Genomic DNA, 19,218 nt, shown 5'->3' with positions numbered 1-19,218 from the left:
ATCCCAGTTTCAAACACAACTTCCTGTTGATTTCAGCTTATTGTGAATCAAGAGGAAATTTTGCTTAAAATCAGCACTTGAATTTATTTTTTTAATAGAGCATAGGATCCTGACATGTCTAAACTGCCTTTCAAGCCAGCTCAGCAGGAAAGAAAAGATTAAGCAAGTAGAGGAAGTATGGAGGGTTTTTCACCCACCTAATCAGGGCCACCTTTCACTTGCTCCTTTCTTCCAGTGGCAACAGCTAGTCAGAGCTGGTAACAACTCTTCATCCTGAAAGGTGTAGAGCACCCACTGGAGCTGATAGAAGGGGAAAACTATACCCCTCTCAGAAACCAAGCCCTCAAGAAAGGAATTTATCTACCGAGTTGCTCGGAACTCATAAATCTACTATGAGTTTTATTCAACATGTTCAGCTAACAATTCAGTACCACTGTGCCTTCCCTTAAGCAAGAGCTCTAACAGTGCATCAGCTGGGACCAAATACCTTTTCAATACAACCAGGTTGGCAAAAGAAAGGAATATCCCTTGAAAATATCTTATTAGTATGCAGCCTTGTTTCCATAGCAGATGCTATAGCTTCTCCCTATGCAGTTTGGCACTTCTGGGTCCAGTTACTAAAGTCAGTGTAATTTTGCATTATTACTGCATTGTGACTCACAATTCTCAACTTCCTTATTCCCAAAACAGCGTTCGTAAACCAGATACTTGTTTCCTTACAGATGGAAAAAAAAAAAAGAGATTACAGTTATTGGTTTCTGACTGCAGCTGGAAATGGGAAAACTTATGGTGTAGTTTAATAATCACCTGTAGTTTCAAAGATATTTAGCTGTTTCTTTCAGTAAGTGTTTACTGCAATTTTTAAAAGTTATTGAGTAGATGAGGTTTCAATACCTATTTAATTAACTATATTTAAATGTTACGTGGGTTATTTATTTTGGAGCCTGAACAGCTCTGCTGGACCTCAGCAGAATTCTTCCATGTTTAAATTGGAGTACTTGAGACTAAAATGGAACTACTCAGATGCTGAGGTACATGATCTGTAAACACATACATTCATAAAGTATGAAAGTAAATCCATACCATGGAAATATCAAACAACAGTTGTAAACACTGAAATTGAACTGTTTTCACATTTAGCAACCTAACTCCTAACCTATTTTCATTATTCTGCCCACGAACATACTAAAGTTTCCAGTTTATCAGGAATGTATTTGCCTTTACTTTATTCCTAAAATTAATTTAAACACCTCCTTCCAAACTTATGTCATGTATATTACTCATCATCCACAAATGAAATGTACTTCATGAAAAGTACTTCTTGCACAGTGAAGCAGGATATCATTACAGCCAGAAGCCCATCATACTGTGTGTCTCCCATAGCTTCTTTCCATGACTGTGAGTGGTTTCTCATTGCTATCACAACCTCCATTAGTTCTGTCATCACTGACCAGAGCAGGTCAAGAGACAAAGTGATGGCAATATCTACTTCAATTCTTCTAACAACCTGCAATTCTCCTCTATGTTGCTATTTGAAATACACAAATAAGTTAATAAAAATAATAATCAGAGATCTTACAACTTTCTCATTACTGATTCATCTAGTATGACTACAGTAAAATTTTCCAGCCCTCTCCCCTGCAACTAAAAGTGAGAGAAAACAATAAAGGCAAGTGAAGGGAAAAAATAAGTGTAACACCCTTAAGTGCCGATGGATTTTTCTGCCTGTGCCAGTAACAGGAGTTAATATATGCTTCTACTTAAAAACACACTGCTTCATAAAATTCTCAGCTTATAAAGCTGTTACCCAAATGTACTGATGATGAGAAACTTGCTGGCCAACAGCATTATTCATACTCATTTAATGGATATTCAACTGATACAGAAAACAAGGAGATCATCTTTAAAGAGGCCACTCCTTTGTTATTTTAAGTTATACTACGGCTTGCCCAGACCCAAACTCCCCACACAGAACATAGCCATATTTATTCTAAATATACCCTATTCTTCAAAACAATAATGGATGAAAAAAGCTGAGTAAACAGGGAAAAGTTATGAGAATCTGAACTCCACAGATGAGAAAAGAATTCATGTACAAGAGCAAATGCAAAAACATGGGATCTTGAAACTAAAATAATGACTTCATAATCAGAAGTTAAAAAGCTATAGATTCCTAAGAGACATGCAGCCACCTTGCAACAAGGAAAAGCACCAAGAAGTACCTAGTTCATAAAAATTACTTGTGGACCCTTTGCAACTGCAATGAAGGCAGCCCTGTACCTATATAATATAGATGGCCAGATACTTCCTAGTGATAAATCTCATCACAGTCAAGAGGAGTGCTGCATTAAATATCTCTTGCTAGTATCTATCTGGCTGAAGTTTCATGATCTTTCATGTAGTTATTTTCCCCTTCCTTCCTTCTCAAACCCTGCATGGTGGGAAATTCTCAGTTTAGCACCATTTCACAAAGACTGACACTAAGGCTACACTCCTAGCAGTTCAGTGGCAGTGTATTTGCACCAGGTTTTGCTTCTAAAATGTAAGTTCTAGTTATCAGTTTAGTGCACTGCAGCTTCCTGCTCCCATGCTTGCTTGACTTTGGTATCTGATGGAGAAAAAAAAGCTGCACCTGGCAGAGGAGACCTGAGCAATTCCTCATTCTCGTCAAAGGAACAGTTTTTAAGTTAGTTTCCTCACTACAGTCACACAGTCACTAGTGGCAGAAAGTTATGATGCAAATGCAGGAAAAGCTACAAACAAGTACAATCAATAAATAGGAAAAAAAATGCACAAACCCACCAAACCCCTCCACCCCTCCAGTAGTTAACATTAAAACAGCAACCATACCGTCACATAAGAATTGATGCAGTTGTCTAATTGTTCTTCATGGCACTTAGCAACAATGTTGGTAAGAACTCTGCAAGATAAAGAAAGAAAAAAAATTGAGCTGTTTTGGTTCATAAGGCAGAGAAAGTCCACCTGGTGCATCACATTGTCCTGTTACTGTAATCTCAGGTAAAACAGTCCATGAGGGATGTGATCCAAATGATGAATGGCGTGTACAGAATCTGTCCACTGGGAAAAACCCCAGTCATTCCTTGGGCTCTCCACTTGCATGGATTGTGCTGTTACATATGCACTGGCCAAACAAAATGCACCCAGTTTTAAGGATAATGTACTGTCATCACAACAAAAGAAAATGTTAATCAACTAAAGCTTATACACACCTTGGATACTTAGGAATAACAAAAATTAGAGTATGTTAGTGAAACAGAGAGGCAAGAGCACCTTTCTCTGGGAATGCTACCTGTTTGGTTCTCTCAGATCTTTTTAATTCTGTAAATTCTCTGATATTTTGCATATGATGTCATTGTTCATCAAAAACAAACACAAGCCTGGGCTGAAGCCCAAGCAGGTCCCTCTCCTGCACTGTTTGCCCATATCCTTGGACCCAGAACCAGCACAAGAGGCTGAACTAAGCATCCTCTTGTTACTGCACAGCAGGGAGAGGCTGGACACTGGGTGTGACCACAGATGCTTTGGGCATCTGCAGATCAGCTTGGGAATCTGCAACAGGGAAGAAAATTGCCTGGGTCATGCCAGCACTCACTCTCAAAACCTGAGCTCCTACTAACAGCAGACATGGCACTACCTGAGACCAAGCACTTCAGCAAAGTTTCTTCTTCAATTTGTACCTGGGCCATCTTTGTTTGAGATCATCCTGCTTCAGAAAACACAAGTCTGGGCAAGAAGTCTTCTTCAACTCGACCATAATTTCCTTTTGATTATTGGGATCTCATTTCTTCAGGGTACTTAATATAGAAACAACTCTTTTATAATCTTATTTTTATGTTAAAAGGATGGCTGGGAAACAGTTCATGATACTCAAATGTCAAATATTAGTGAACCATATCTCGAATTGAGGGGTATGCATAGTAACTGTGTGACTAAAATAGGTTATTAATATGCCTGACTGTGGTCCACATACAAATACCCCTTTTGACTAGCTTGGTGACTTGAGTGATTTCTGGCAGTTATTACTGGAATCAAAAGCTTTATAATTCTCTTTAAGTCAGTATTTTTAATATATCTAATTTCTTGCTGTTAGTAGGAGAAGTAAAACTTGTAGCAAAACACAAAAGCTATGACAGAATTAACTGTGTCCACTTCAATCCTTCAGCCTTCATTCTGCTTTGAAACTGAAATGAGTTCTGGTAAAGATGTGACAAAGAAATGATGACATGACTGGGCCCCCAGACAAGTAAATAACCATAAGAGTGTAAAAGGAATGTTTTCTGCCCAACACATAAGCCAATCTATGCTCTCATTCTGTTGTTGTTGCCTTTAATAAGTTCAACACAAGCTGCTTCAAGCTATTCAGAACAAAATCACTGTGGGTATATATAGGACACGTCAATGAATGACACACACAGCAGACATGCATATTGCCATTGACATCAGTCCTACCAGCACAAAACCTACCACACATGCAAGCAAAAGACACTGAGATCCTTCTCCTTTTTGTTTTTTGGCTTGGTTTTTCTCCTTTTTTTTTTTTTTTTTTTTGGCCAGGTGGGTGTATAGTCAAAATCCAAAGCATGAAAAAATTAACATCATTCCATTTTTCCATCTAATCTTTAAAACTATAGTTTAAACAGCTGCTCCTTCTACAGCATTTTTCTGGTCAGTTAACTGACATTGAAATTGTAACCTGGGACTAAAATCTTCATTCTCTCTAGCCTAAACATCAGTTCATTTGTTGGCCACGAAGGGGGCCCAACAAAGGTCTGATGGCCTCTCTCCCTTGAAAACAGTGGGCACTGATGAAATCACACACATTTACCAGGAAAGGTTCTTTTAATCCTAGTTCCTAGCTGTTGTTAAACAGGACTTTGCCCTGAAAAATGGCACAATCCTTTGATAAAGCAGATTGAAATTCTAGCTTTTCAAGGCTAAGATGGGGAATTCTGCTTCCTTGTTCCTTTAAGTTTTCCTAATTAATCTTTCTTCAGGAACTAATTCTGAAGCACAGTTTGTGGAAGAAAATAAAGTATACTGACAGCAGATTAGTCTAACAGGGTTGCAGGGACAGTTGTAATTTTTTCCTACTAGTAGTATTGTAGTCCCCATGTTTAGTTCCTGGCAGAAGTACAACCAAAACACCATTATGGCCAAAAGTAAATGGAAGGCAACTTTCTGCCTTCCTGCAGAGACCAATAATAATCTCTCTAGTACTTTTTTTCCCACTACCCTGATTAACAGTATCAATAAAGACAATTTCATTATGCGAAGGGTGAGAGGCTCAGCAAATCATTCCAGTTGTTTGCCCACTCACTGGAAAATGCTTCTATTGCTTTTCAGTTATCGCTGATATATTCTAATTAAAAAATGCCCTGGAACAGTGTGACCTGGTTGTTTTGACTCTGTATTGGGTGCAGCAATAGGCTAAGCTCTTGCTATGCTGAATGCCACATCCTCAGAACCAAACATAAGTCAAAGTTGAAAACCAGTTTTGTCAGGAAGCACTTAGCTCCTTAGAAATGAGAACTTTACCTACAATTGCCTCTGGTCTGAGAGATGTGTCCACCATGGTCAAGGATTTCCTGGCTGGTATGACAGTCAGACACATGCATTATTTGCAGAGCCCTGTGTTAAGGGGCAAGCAGGCATTCTCACCTACTGAAGTTTAAATGTCATAGAGCAGCTATAATTGGACTGACATCTACATTTGCATCCTTGAGTGAAGAAAAAAATATTCAGATACCTGGTCACAGCTGTTGTAACTTCATCATCACTGTTTTGCACCAAAACCCAGAAGAGTTGATTCAGAACTATAGGAAGAAAATTCATAATTACATGGATCTTCTCAATCCTCAGCAAATTCTGTAAGGGATATAAGAAAGAAAATTAGGGACTTCCAATACAGGCAATGAAAGCTGACAACTGCCATGAAGCTTTCCTGCTTTGGCAGGTAAAGTGCAGTACATGCACTGGTGTAGCAGTAGGAAAACAGGTCAACTGAGTTGAGAACTGGTTCCCAATGGACTTTGTTTTAAATATGATCATCAACACAACTGTAGGTATTGCCCAAATCTCAGAATCTTTTTCTACCCTGGCTTAAGGGCAAAAGAAGAGAAAAGAGAGAAACCCAAATCAATTTTCTTATTTCACTAAGGATAAGTATCTCAGGGCAATAAAAGAAGTTAATTACTATTTTCAAACACATGCATTTCCTGTTTTCATGAAAACTCATTTTTTTTATGCAGAGATCTGATAAACTGAACTTTTAAAATACTTTTGTTAAAAGCACAATGGTAAAAAGTAGTATTAACAAGCTAATCTGACTGGACTGACATTATATTATCTTCTCTGTTCAAGAAAGATATTGAGCTTTTAATTAAAAAAACCAAACCCCTCCTTTGAATTTCTCCTAGGTTTTTATTTCAGTCATTTCCAAATCATTCCAGAACTTCTAACAAAGGTATTAGTGATTTATAAATAAAAGCAAAATACTCTGGGGATGATTACTTAGTCTCCAGTTATATTGTATAGTTGATCTTTTGTTGCATACAAGATTGTATTTGTTTTCTTATAAAAATTACTGAAATTAGGTAAAATGCAAACAGCAAATAAAGAACAGTGCAATTTTGGTAGTTTAGGTAACCAACTTACTGTCTAGAAAGTTGTAAAACTTTTGTGGATTCCTAAACTTTGTCTAATATGCTCAATGGCTTCCCAGAAATTAATTAAGGACTTCATTCTGTAGAGCTATAACCTCTAAATAACACTGACGCTTTGATTTGTGAACACGCCTCTTGATAATTTCTTTACATCAAGACAGTATCTGAAAACAAAGCCACTCCTTTCAGGTCTACCTGCATCTACCAACAAAAGTAGTGGCCACCCTTATGGATTTACCCAGAGAATGACCATGATTTATTGGAATTTATTCTTTATTTATTAAAGCAAAAATCTCTTCCCAAGCAGTTTATACCTGATTAAGGTACACTCAAACAGGAAGATATGAACAATGAAGGAAAGGGGGAAAACACCTACATGATGGTAACATCTAAACCCCAAAACACTTATTAAATTTTACAGACTGCTAAAAGGAAATATAAAAAAATGTATATGCATGATGTTTCAGAGTCACAGTTCAGAGATGGAACAGTGTCACATCTACCCTTCAGTTTTCTTGCTTATCTGCTTGTTAATGTTCTGCAAGCATATTAGAAAGCAAGAACTCTGAATTTCAGCACTCATGAACAGGCAAAGAATCATGGCCTTACTTTTACGTGCTGCTTTTTGAATTTGCTTGTCATACTCCTCCCTTCTCAAAGCTTTTGACCTCTATTGAATACAGGAACATTTTATGCAGCCCTTGCTTATTCGCTTCATCTTTGCAGAAAGGGTATGTTCCTTCTGATTTCAGAACTTGACAGGCAACAAGAACCCTTGATTTATACACACAAAATCCCCTGAGCAGTCCTTTGGATAACATCCAGGTGTTTAGAGGAGGTAAGGATAGAATTTATTTAAGGCAAGAGAGGATTAGCAGGAATATTGCAGCTCTACAGACTATAACTTCTTTTCCCATTCATTCCTAGAGCAACATTACATTATCCTTTAGCAGGATCTGAGGTTTGGTATAGGCTGGATTATCAAAGCTGGTGGGGCAGATGCAGCCATGCTCTAAATGAGAACGGATGGGAGGCAGCTCTGTGATCAGAAATGCATCTGTCACATCAAATACATCAAACCAGAGCTGTCACTGACCCACTGCCTCCTGGTGAGCCTGTTTAGAGCTGTGCAGCAATAGATGAGTTGAGAGAAAGCCCTAAATACAGTTGTATGGTGCACTTCATGCTATAGGTTACTTTACCTTACAAGAATAGACAAAGTTTGAGGTAGGAGGCTGAGATAGATCCTTTTCCCTTTCCTGGCACTGATGGAAAAAGTTATTCAGGTATGGATCCTAAAATGATAAACATTCACATTAATGTGTGTTATAGCAAAGATTAGAATTCAGCCCCAGAAATTGATTACAGCAATCATCTGTGATACCCATGAACAACACACCCATGCCCCCACCACTGAAGTGAGGCACTGAAAGAAAATCAACTTATTTAGTCCAACCCATTGCCCAGCACAGCTTGCTATATACAAATTGTTTCTAGGTGCTTTGACCACTGTTTTTTCACTGATGTGAGTGATTACTTTTTTTCTTCACAATTTAAGGAATTCCAAAGGTCAGAATCTTTTTTCTTTCTGGTGCTCACTATTTATTTTCTTGCTATTTAAACTGATATTCCACCATTTTTCTGTTGGTATGACCTTAAGCAATTTTTATTTTTCCTTAAAGTGTGTATTCCATCATTGGCATCTCACCCTTCTACACTGAAATAACCTTTAAATGTTATAGAAACAAATTCACACAAGATTTTAGAACACCTTTCAGACATTCCTTGCCACTTTTTATTTGTAAGCAGATAACAGAGCTAAGAGGAAGGTTGGCTTACCTGAGTATTTACTGTCGATACAACAAGAGTAGAGACTTTGAAAAGTGGTTTCCCATTATCTACCCATTTTACATCACAGCCGATCTGCTATTAAAACAAAACCAAAAATAACATTTTCCCACCTATTTCCTACTTATTCAAGTTTGCATCAACTTCTCAGTGCATAGCTTTGCACACGAGTGTGCATGAACTGTACTGGCTACTGTGCTTTCACAAACACAGAATTACTGCAATACAAACCCATTTTTTAACACAAACCCAATGCTTGTCCCTCATTCAAGGGACCAGATCACTGCCCCACCCTGTCCTCATGACAATAGTAAAACAAACACAAGGAGGCAGAAATAATCCAAGCTGGGCAGGATCAGCGGGAAAATATGATATCACACCACAAAACTGGAGAATGAATCACAATTGTGGATCACATCAGCTGGAGAATAAATGTCATATGGCTTGAGTTTGGGAAGAGAGTTCTTTCTGACCACTCTGATTTACATTTGGGAGAACTTAGGTATAACACTGTAGAATACATAGCTGTAAAATACACTTTTCCCATACACACCTGTGAATCAGCAACATATGCCACTCAGTCCACTGCTACATATATTAGTTCCTATACTCAGAGATATGCAAGTGAATATTCTAAGACAGATACCCTATTTACTGTTTACACATGCCAGTAAATGCAAACGGAAATCTGATCTCATGTAAAACATGTGAAAATAAATGCTCTGCACCATTTGAATAATAGGGAAGGATGAATTAATACCTTTCCACTAGTTGGTTCTTGAAGGCTCAGGTAATTGGGAGGCAGACTGCTTGCCACTGGCACGTTGTGTTCTTGGGAAGCTAACTGGGCATCTTTCAACAAAGGAAGCCAAGCATATCCCACTGTGCACAAGAACAAATAAACATGACTCTTTGGAAAAAATGAGCTTCTGAAGTTCAAAGGAAGACAATAATATCCAGCCAATAATTTTGCAATCCTTATTTGAATGTACATCATTTATATTTATAATTGAAAGTAATTCTACTACAGGTACCTGGTGTTTCCAGAGCCTCTTTCTTTTTGGCATTAGCTTTTGCATTTATGTCACAGGTGACATGATAAAATGAAAACAGAATGTGGTGTTTCTTATGGAGTTGAGTGGGAAGTTCAATTTTCACCTGAAATGTAAAATGTTACACCTCACTTTAGGTTAAAAATTGATTAAACCAGGCATCAGAGATGGGCTAAATGAGTGACATCTCTCTCTACGCAGAGGTCTAAGTACAGCCTGCCTTTACTGGGTAATGTTTGTCCCATAGTAATAAATGTTCTCTTAAGGAAATTATTTAGGATGATCATCTATCACTTTTACTTTAAACAGTTTTTTTCCACTTTGTCTTGTGGATGAATATTTTCATTTATGGTGAAAGAGTGTAATATGAATAAGGACAGAACTAAAGAGTGATGGACCCTGCTTAGAAGTGACCACCTGCACTCCAGCAGTCATAAATAGCCATCACCGTGCTCATATTTTCAGGATGACCATCTGAAAACACAAATGACATCTCTGCTACTCCATCATCATTTCATGGCAAAGACCAAGTAATAAAGGCTGACAAGGAAATAAACTTTTATTTATGATTTCTGCTCAGTCTTAAACCCTGTATCACACCATCCATGAATCCCTACCTACTGGACTCGAGGAATTATTAATCTATTTGAATAAAAATACAAAGTAATCAAAAATGTTACCATAGGAACTACAAAAAAATGACCCTTTGTCCTTGTGAGCTATGATGAAGTTTATCCAAGCTAGAGTAAGGGTTAGAAATTGTTGACAAATGCTTCCAGTGTTGAATCAGCTTATGGGTAAGAATCTAATACCATAAACATATATATGAAATGGGCACTCAGACATGGAGATCAAGACAACTTTTTTCTTAACATACTACATTCTTTTAAAGACTGCACTTGCTGTACTAGGGACATCTAGGACAGGTGCACATCTCTTCCAGGCAAACAGGCTATCAGCATCTGAATTCAGCTCTTTGTTCAAGTTGAAAGTAATCTGCCTGAACCAAATGGCTCACCAGCATCACATGAAGGGCACCTTCAGATCTGTTAAACCCCATGACATGTCTTGTAAAGGATTTACAAGGAGTTCAAGATCTTGAAAATGTAATGCTTTAAGTTTCACTCAGTTCCTAAACATGAATCTTACAATCGATACATCACATGTAGTTGTACATTAACTGCTGATCTTGGCTCTGCCATTTTATCAAAGTAAATCTTTACTGAAAAGGGAAGTTTTTCCAAGAAAAATTTGGAAAATGCTGGCTATATACACTGTGCTGTTTGCCAGTCTTATCACTACACATAAAGCAGTAGTGGAAAACCCAGGACAGACACATAACATTCACAGGCCATCAAACACACTAGTCACTCTAAGGGTGAAATTAAGTTCACCTGCAGAAAGCCTGAGGAATCAATACTTGGTGTTGGTGAAACATAAATGTGTGACTAACATTTGGCAAAGCCCAACATATGAACCCTATTCTATAGCTCTACCCTCAAAAGCACCAGCTAAATGACTTGCTGCAGCCACTACACATCACTGTACATTCTGTTCAGACCACTGGATCAACAAAAATGCCCCAATGCAGATCTTATATCTCAGAGAGGGATTTGTTCTGACACTTGGCTCTACACTTCATCATAATGTTTACTGTTTCCATTAAATTCAGAGATGCAGCTGGACCCTTAATGCAATCCAGACGTGCATTTTAGAGAGCTGGACTGTTCCTAATTAATTCTACAGCATCTTAACTGTACTCAGAACATCTTACAAAAGGAATGATTCACTGAGTTGATTTAAGAAAAGAAAACAAAATGTGAGACTGCATCTCAATCTACATAACACAGGCCCATCCACACACACAAGCAGTTGTAACAGAAGCATTCTTTACAGATATTTTTCTGTCTCATTGGCAAACATGAGGACTGGCAGACATTTAATGAAAGGAAAAGCAGACTGACCTCATCATAGAAATCAGGATTCTGGGAATGATGTAGCACAGAGGTGTAGGCTGATGTTGTAAATAATGATCCACCTGGCTTCCCATAAATGCACTGATAAAAGGAACATGCTTTAGTTACATTGTGAAGATACTAGTCTTGGTATATCTAATATGCATGCACATTGAAAACAATGTCATGAAAGATTGATTGTTACTTTGATCAAATATTAAAAGGAACGTTTTAAGTGATCAAACCTGGACTTCTTATACATACTTCCAGTAAAAGTCCATTGATTCTGTGAAAATTACCCTATGCTCAATTAAGCAATGCAGACTCATTAGACTTCTTCTTTGTTTTATCAGAGTTTTCTGCAAAAACCTTTACAAAAGCTGTTTCATGTTTATGCAGTTCAATACACAATACAGTGCCCTTACTGACTTTTCAGTGTTATAAAAGCTATCCCAGTTAACAATCTCCTTTCTGGTAGAGTCTGTCTGGGGGCTCTTGACTACTGAGTAATGGCAACAATAGCTCTTGGGCAATAGCAGAAGTTAAGAATTAAGTCTAAGGGCCTTCTAAGTTTGTGCTTCACTCTTTTCAATCAAGTGTCCTGAGCTCAGTGAGAACTGTATGATAAATGCTAAACTCTAGAATAAGCAAGCTGCACTGTAAAAAAAGGTTCATTTTTCTAATATCATCTTCTTTGCCCTCCACCAGCCAGAAAGCTGGCACTGCAAAGTGCCACTGTAAGCTGGAATCACCATGTCAAGCTGGGATCTAACAGAACCACAGTACAGATGCAGAGGGATGTACGACAACATTCACTCTTTAACTGTTTCCATCAGTATAGCTCTTATTCCTGGGTTTTATAAGTAATGTCCTCAGAAACAGCGTCCTCTGAATATACTCTTGTAGCTCACCTTTAGTGGCTTTGCTCCTTCTTCATCAGAGCTTTTAAATTCAATGCACACTGTTATATTCCTCGCCTGGAAAGACAGGAATGCATTAAAGCTTAAATCAGAAATGGGATACCCATAAAAACTCAGGCAAACTACAGGGCTGAAATTAGGTCTTTTCAAAATCTAGGATAAACATACAGATGGTGATCAATATTTATAATGCCTTTAAGTCACAGTGGTGTCACTAGAAATAATATCTCCAGAAGAACTGGCAAAATGCAAGCCAGACCTCAAAATGACTGTGTAGAAGCAGATTATTAAGTGACCAGCACTTACCTATGTCTCGTCCTTAATTATTTTTCAATCACCATGAAAATATAAGTAGTACTCAGGTTTCACTTAAGAACTACAAATATTAGCCAGATTAATTTTTGTCTGCACACATTATTTCATTAAAATAAAGCCCTTCTGAAAATTGTGAAAAACGTATTACCACATGATCTCTCTTTGAATCACTGATACAGTTTTAAATTAACCCAGATTCAATTAATTAAAATTGTATTGTGTTTTATGACTGCAGAAACTGAAAAAGTGAAAAGCCAAGTGAGTGAAATCACTATTTTCCCCTCTTTTATAAGTCCTCCTTCATTCTAACAAAAGCTCATGCAGTACCCTACTACCCACTGTTGGCCTGAATTAGTCCCATACTGTACCTTGTTGAAGTGTTTTTGGCTATCATACTTGAGGTGTTTTGGATATATGTATATTTGGTTCTTGTACACTCTGTAAGGTCGAGAATATTTTGTTGATTCCTGCACAAACTCCTCAACTTCCACTGTAGGTTGATACTCCTTTATATTGTGAAATGGTTTGATTGGAATAAAGGACGAAGTTACACAGTCTTCAAAATAACAGAAAAGAGAACCATCACATATTATGTTTGTTTTTACAGTCTTACTACTAATAAGTAATATTGATATGGAACATGCAAAATCCTGCCTTAACTTGCAAGCAATGAGTAATGATGAGAGGCAACAGGTCAAATCATGCCTTAAATTTATATGTTACCTCAGAACAATTGCAATATATCATCCTTAAATGGTTTATCTCACTTGAGTTAAGCAGTACAGCATTGGAAGCCTCTTTTGACACACACAGTATTTGATGACATTTAATGGCATAACAGCCCAATTGGTATATGAACAGTTTCAACAGAATATGCTGAAGTGCTGCTGCTTCTAATCAATTTTACAGCTCAAGATCTCATTCAAGTTTTTCTGTTATCTAATAACATGGTAAATAAAATGAAGAAACAAGTAGTGCAGAACTAGATTAAATATATGATGCAATTGGGATACCTGAAATCAGATCAAGAAACAGAAGATGAAAATAAGCACCCCACCACTCAGACTGGGAGAGATTGAAAATGGACAGAGAATACTTTCTTTGCCTCTGCCATTAAATCAGTGAGACATTTAAACTTCAGGGAGAACTCAAGGGCTGTTTCAGCAAAAGCAGCTGAGAGGGGTCACCAACTTAGGGCTGTCCTGAGCTATTGTTGGGAAAAGCCATTTGACAGTCCTGCATACAGATTCCTTCCTCAAACCCTATTTTACTTCCTTCCATCAAATTTTACTTCCTTCTAAACTAGCACAGGAGGATATTGCCCCTTGCAGGATAATGCAGGCACTCTGCAGCCCAAGCAGGCTGGGGAGAAGCAGCTCTGTGCCATCTAGAGTAGCGTGGTTTCTCTTTCCTCTCTTTCATAGACACTGAAAATAGGTACAAAATAAAACAAATGATGGTGTAATTAAATAAAAAAAAATAATCAAGAACAATCCTCTGCACACATTTTTCTACTCAACAGGCACTTCTACCAGATCTGTCTCGAGGCAGCAATTATATACAGAAATGCCTATGAAAATGTCCTGTTTAATTACAATAATTAATTTTAAAGTGGAATCATACTTGGATGTTCCAAAGGAACACAATCAACTGCAATCTCCAAACAGCCAGGTATGGTCTGTATTTTGCTAATCTTCTCTGCTCTGCAAGGACAGAAATGAAAACATTTTAGAAAATTAGAACAATGGAGATGAGACCCATCACAGGAATTGATTTAAAATGAAAACCAGACCCTGATTTAAGATAGGAATATATATTAAACCCATTTCACATACATCTATTGGCTATTAAGTTAAAATCAAATGTAACAGCAGAAAAGAAATATGATGTTTTGTGTTTTTTTCTTTTCCTTGTTCTCATTCCTGCCTTCTCTTTGCAAGCAATATTATTTTGTAGAAGAGGAAAAAACTGGTGAACCAATCCTTATAGATTTAACTCACCTACTTTTTCTTTCTAAAATCTGAATCAAATGTTCCCTAAAAGGAATTCAATGAGCACTGGGATGAGAGGAGCCCACAGCAACATGGCTTCTGCAAGTGCCATGAAAAGGGAGCAAGATGTATTCCTTGTGCCCAAGAAATTTGAGAAGTGCCAAACCCATGATGTTAAATTTCTCTTATTAGGAGATGCTTTAGAGAGACAAACACAGCAGTGGTGACTGCTAAGGGCAGAGAGAATTTCAGTAAAGTTTCCTGACCAGTAAGATGGCATGGCAAGTTGTGGGCTTGATCCATTCCCTGTAGCTGACATTCAATCTTTCTGTGATCTTTTTAATACAAATGGAACAGAAGTTATTTAGATTAATTCATTTTTAGGCACATTTAGAGTGGAAGGGACAAGAAGGAATTCATGGTTCAATTCTCATGTCATTTATCCAGCATAAACATAGGTTCTGCTCTAGGATTAACCTGATTTATACCTGTGTGGAAGACTATCCAGCCAAACTGCTGTTCACTGATTTACACACTGTCAAACATTTTGAGATGGTTTTCCTTTCAATGTCCACTCTTCAGTTTGTAATGGAGACCCAAAAAAACAAAAGCAAGGAGTGGGGAAACCTATAAAGAATGTTTTTAACTTCTCTCTCTCCTTTTTTCTATTTTCTTCATTTTTTTTCCCTGAGATAATGTTCCCTTGTTGGTTACTTCACCTGCAGTAAAGTAGGTTACTTTACTTAAAGTAAGTTACTTCTCCCCTGACAGAAGCTAATTTAAGGAAACACTATCTTTAGCTTATACTAGCATTTATTAATGTTAAGTTTTCCTGGAAAGTCCAACCTAAAGCACCCTTTGGCAGGTAATAGCTTAATGTGAAAAACACTAATTTAAAATAATTTAATATGGTCAGTTTGGCACTCTGTGTTAAATGAAGAAAAAAAAACAGTGAAAATTATTCTGCACTGCTTTATAAAGCTTTTATTCTTTTTTAAAGCAAATTAAACATTTTTCCTTACCTTCTGTATTCTGCTATTAGTTTCATCAAATCTTCCATGGAAATCTTATTACTTTCTTGCCTGAATAAAGGTGAGAATCGGGAGTCTCTGTCAACATTTCCCTGATTATCTTTAAACACTGGTCTATAAAGAAAGAAAAGTTACATGTTCATAAGCACTCACCCATATGTTTGAACATTTGAAACTGTCACGTAATCTTTTAACGAGGTTATGACATGAATTCTTACACAAATTCAAGGGCTCCCTGCAGATCTTCACACCAGGAAGCCCTGCTGAGCTGTATATTTGCAGGAGCACAGACAATTTCAGTTTACTTCCATGTGCAATCCCAGCCCTGCAAAGGCTTGAGACCTGGTTTGGTCTCACATGATGCAGAGTCCCCACTGACCCCAGTGCTGTGGCACTGCTCACAGCCAGGAGTCGCTGGGGTTTAGTGCTGGCACAGATCATCATCTAGCTCCACATCCACCACTTTTCCCCCCTCTTCTGTAGCTTAGTCTCACTTTGGAAAGCTGGAAGCACACAGCTCCTCACTGGAGGCAGCTCCCTGCTCCCAACTAGCCCTCCATGGGCCTGGTTGCAAGGTTGCCTTCTCCAGCCCGGAGAGACCAGCCCCGGCTGAGAGCCAGGACCCTGCACCTGATGGCACCTCACCATCCTTCCCACCCATCAAGGACATGACTCCTCACCTCAATAAAGAGCCTGACTCTTCATTTCTAGGAAGCATTTTGAAAAACTCACAACCTCAATAGGTAGTTTTGTCCAAGAAGTTATTATCCAAGGAAAATCATTACAATTTTAAATAAGAGAAATCACAGCAAGTTGTCAAATCCCAACCACCATATCTTACTACACAAAGAAATGTTTTTGCAGAACCAGGTTAGAGACCTCAATGAATGCTCCTATGCATTAATTCTGTCCTGTGCCCTCCAGGAGCAAGACACCAACTCACTGCAGCTTAGCTTTTCTTCACAAAACAGGTTTGTGGAGCACCAACTGAATTTTTGGTGAACCAGCTACAAAGTGCCAAATGAAGTGTTAAAAATCTATAACTGAGAACAATAAATATCAGCTGTTGTGTGCACAGGAAAACATTTCCAGATATTTCCATTCCTGCTCATTGACACTTTCAAGATTTAATTAAGACATTCCAGTGCCCTTTGTATATCCCCAAGTATCACACATGCTGGCTGGACCGGATAATGTAACAGCTATCCAAATTAACAAACCTTGGATTCAACTGTAGTATGAAAAAACATTGCTTAACAAAAGTAAAATGTTCTTGACACTAAGTGCTGTTCTGTGAATCATTTGGCCAATCTTGCTTCCTTAATTTACTTCTCTGTTCCACTGCCAGTGAGAAGAAGAATTGATGCCAGGACAAATTGTTGCCAGATGCAAAATAACACAGCAAACCTTTGGAAGAGGATTCCAAGTATAAGTATAAATGCACTGTATCTTAACTTAATTGAGAGAAGCAGCCCTATTTCATTTCTTTGCAACTGTAGAGAATAATCAACTCTATCAGATTTTTGCCTCCAGCTATTAGAGGGAAATAAGGTCCACACCAACACTCTGTGTCAAAGATCTTAAGTTATTAATGAGAAACCAGACCTAATTTCTGGCAGCCACCACTTACTTTACAAATCCTATCAAACTGCTGTCAAAAAAAGAAAAAAAAAGAAAAAAAGGAAAGAAAAAAGATAAGCTTTAATAATTATTACAGTATTGGTGACACTATGATGTTTCTTGGACTCAGCACTTCTTCCACCTCCAGACTAACAGAGAGGACTAAAACATTCGGTGAGTGATTTCCGCTGTGCCACTGGGCTCTGCAGTGTGATGTTGAGCAAACCCAGGCTCTGCTGGAGCTTATTAACTAATTCCAGGGCAGGCTCTGACACCAAGCAAACCACTGCTCAGCACAGCAGGGTGTAGGGGCACTCACCAAGGAAGGGCTGAGGATGTTAGTGTAAAAGTTAAAAAAAGTTGGAAGTAGCTCACTCTGGATCGGTGGTACTGAGCACTGCCTTTCAGGAGGCTCAAGGACACAGCTTCATGATCTTTAAGGTCCCTTTTGACTCAAACCATTCCACAATCATCCACTCCTTCTTTCTGGCCACACTGGTTTGGAGTCAGAAGGGCTTAACAGAGTCATTCTGCCCACAACTATTGCTCTTCATCATCAGTGCTCCCTGGGTATCATATGCTTTACCTCTAGAACTGCTCCTCATCAGTTCAGCAGCATATTCCAGCCTAAATAATGCACCCAGGACAAAATTAAGGTCATGAAACCACTACAAAACAGGGAAGTATTTCCATCTCTCCAACTTGCACACAATACTCCATTTATGTAAAGTTCTTACTACTACATGAGCAACTTAGATGTCCATGGAAAACAACATAACCCTCCTAAAAAAGCTGTATTTTATGCACTCAGAGAAGAGTTAGATGATTTTCTGCTGGTCAAACTGTACTGGTGTCTCCATTGCCCGGGTTTGTTAAAACTGAAGAATTGCCAGAGCAGCAAGTACTGAATGTATTACATCTGCAGCTAAATAACCACAGTCCCATGTTTTGCTAGATCCTTGCATGTGGAGCAAGAGTGCTCCTTGTCACAGTGAACATACTGAAAGCATTTGAGAATGACAACAATGCCTTACTGTCAGGTACTTATTTACTAGAGATATTTTAATAAGAAAAATTTCACGCAAATAGATCTTGGAGAGATTCTAAGGGTGGTAACGTAGGGGAAAACAAATAAATAGATTACACTAAAGAAACTGAAATATCATCTCAGTGTTTATATGATTCTACTCTTCTGACATTGTTAGCTGATAATCCACAATCCTAAAAATTCTTTGAGCAGAGTAAACCAATACATTGTTCATAATTTAGCATCAAAAGAAGTACTTTTGAAGTAGTGGTTTATGGTTTGTGGAAAAATCTCTCACCTCCAGGGTTAGACATTCGGTGTGAGATCTGCAGCTACTGGAAATCAATGCAGCCTCACTGCTTTCAGCTACATCAACCTACACCAGCTGAGAACTGAATCAGCAGCTGCACAAGCTACTGAAGGATTCAAATATTGGGCTCTAAAACATGATGTTTACGAGGGTGGAGAAGGTTTGAAGGAATAAAAGTGTAAAAACTAATCTCAGTGAATGAAACTTCCTCCCACATCTACAATATGTATCTCAGGTACATATTTGCAAACTTTGGCAGTTCTGGCAGGAATATGAGGCTCTGACACACTGTAATTCTAACACATACTGTAATTATACCTGCAAGAGAACACAGACACCAGATCCCACCAACTCCAGTGAGAAACCAGAGAAGAACCCTGAGTCATACTTTTGAGCAATGCTAACAAACTGGTGCCACATGAGCTAATTAAGAGTTTCAGTCTCATGCACAATACTCAACTGTCAA

General features: G+C 38.1%; 1 protein-coding gene across 7 annotated transcripts in view; it reads right to left on the bottom strand.

Annotated features, from left to right (window-relative positions):
- DOCK10 (dedicator of cytokinesis 10) overlaps positions 1–19,218 on the bottom strand; it is a 122,986-nt gene that overhangs the window by 36,574 nt on the left and 67,194 nt on the right. For all 7 annotated transcript variants that reach the window (XM_051781413.1, XM_051781419.1, XM_051781415.1 and 4 more), the window contains exons 15-25: positions 15,787–15,909; positions 14,397–14,476; positions 13,142–13,329; positions 12,450–12,515; positions 11,548–11,640; positions 9,566–9,689; positions 9,292–9,413; positions 8,523–8,609; positions 7,886–7,978; positions 5,768–5,886; positions 2,851–2,920 (exon numbers count right to left, since the gene is read on the bottom strand). In XM_051781413.1, the coding sequence (XP_051637373.1) occupies positions 2,851–2,920; positions 5,768–5,886; positions 7,886–7,978; positions 8,523–8,609; positions 9,292–9,413; positions 9,566–9,689; positions 11,548–11,640; positions 12,450–12,515; positions 13,142–13,329; positions 14,397–14,476; positions 15,787–15,909 (1,165 nt within the window). The remainder of the gene's footprint in view (positions 1–2,850; positions 2,921–5,767; positions 5,887–7,885; positions 7,979–8,522; positions 8,610–9,291; positions 9,414–9,565; positions 9,690–11,547; positions 11,641–12,449; positions 12,516–13,141; positions 13,330–14,396; positions 14,477–15,786; positions 15,910–19,218) is intronic.

The sequence above is a fragment of the Manacus candei genome, unplaced genomic scaffold (genome assembly GCF_025592945.1).
Source record: "Manacus candei isolate 608988 ecotype Guabito, Panama unplaced genomic scaffold, ASM2559294v1 h1tg000015l, whole genome shotgun sequence".
In the NCBI taxonomy this organism is placed as follows: domain Eukaryota; kingdom Metazoa; phylum Chordata; class Aves; order Passeriformes; family Pipridae; genus Manacus; species Manacus candei.
The sequence above is the reverse complement of the archived record's forward strand: the minus strand, read 5'-3'. Positions and strand labels throughout refer to the sequence as shown.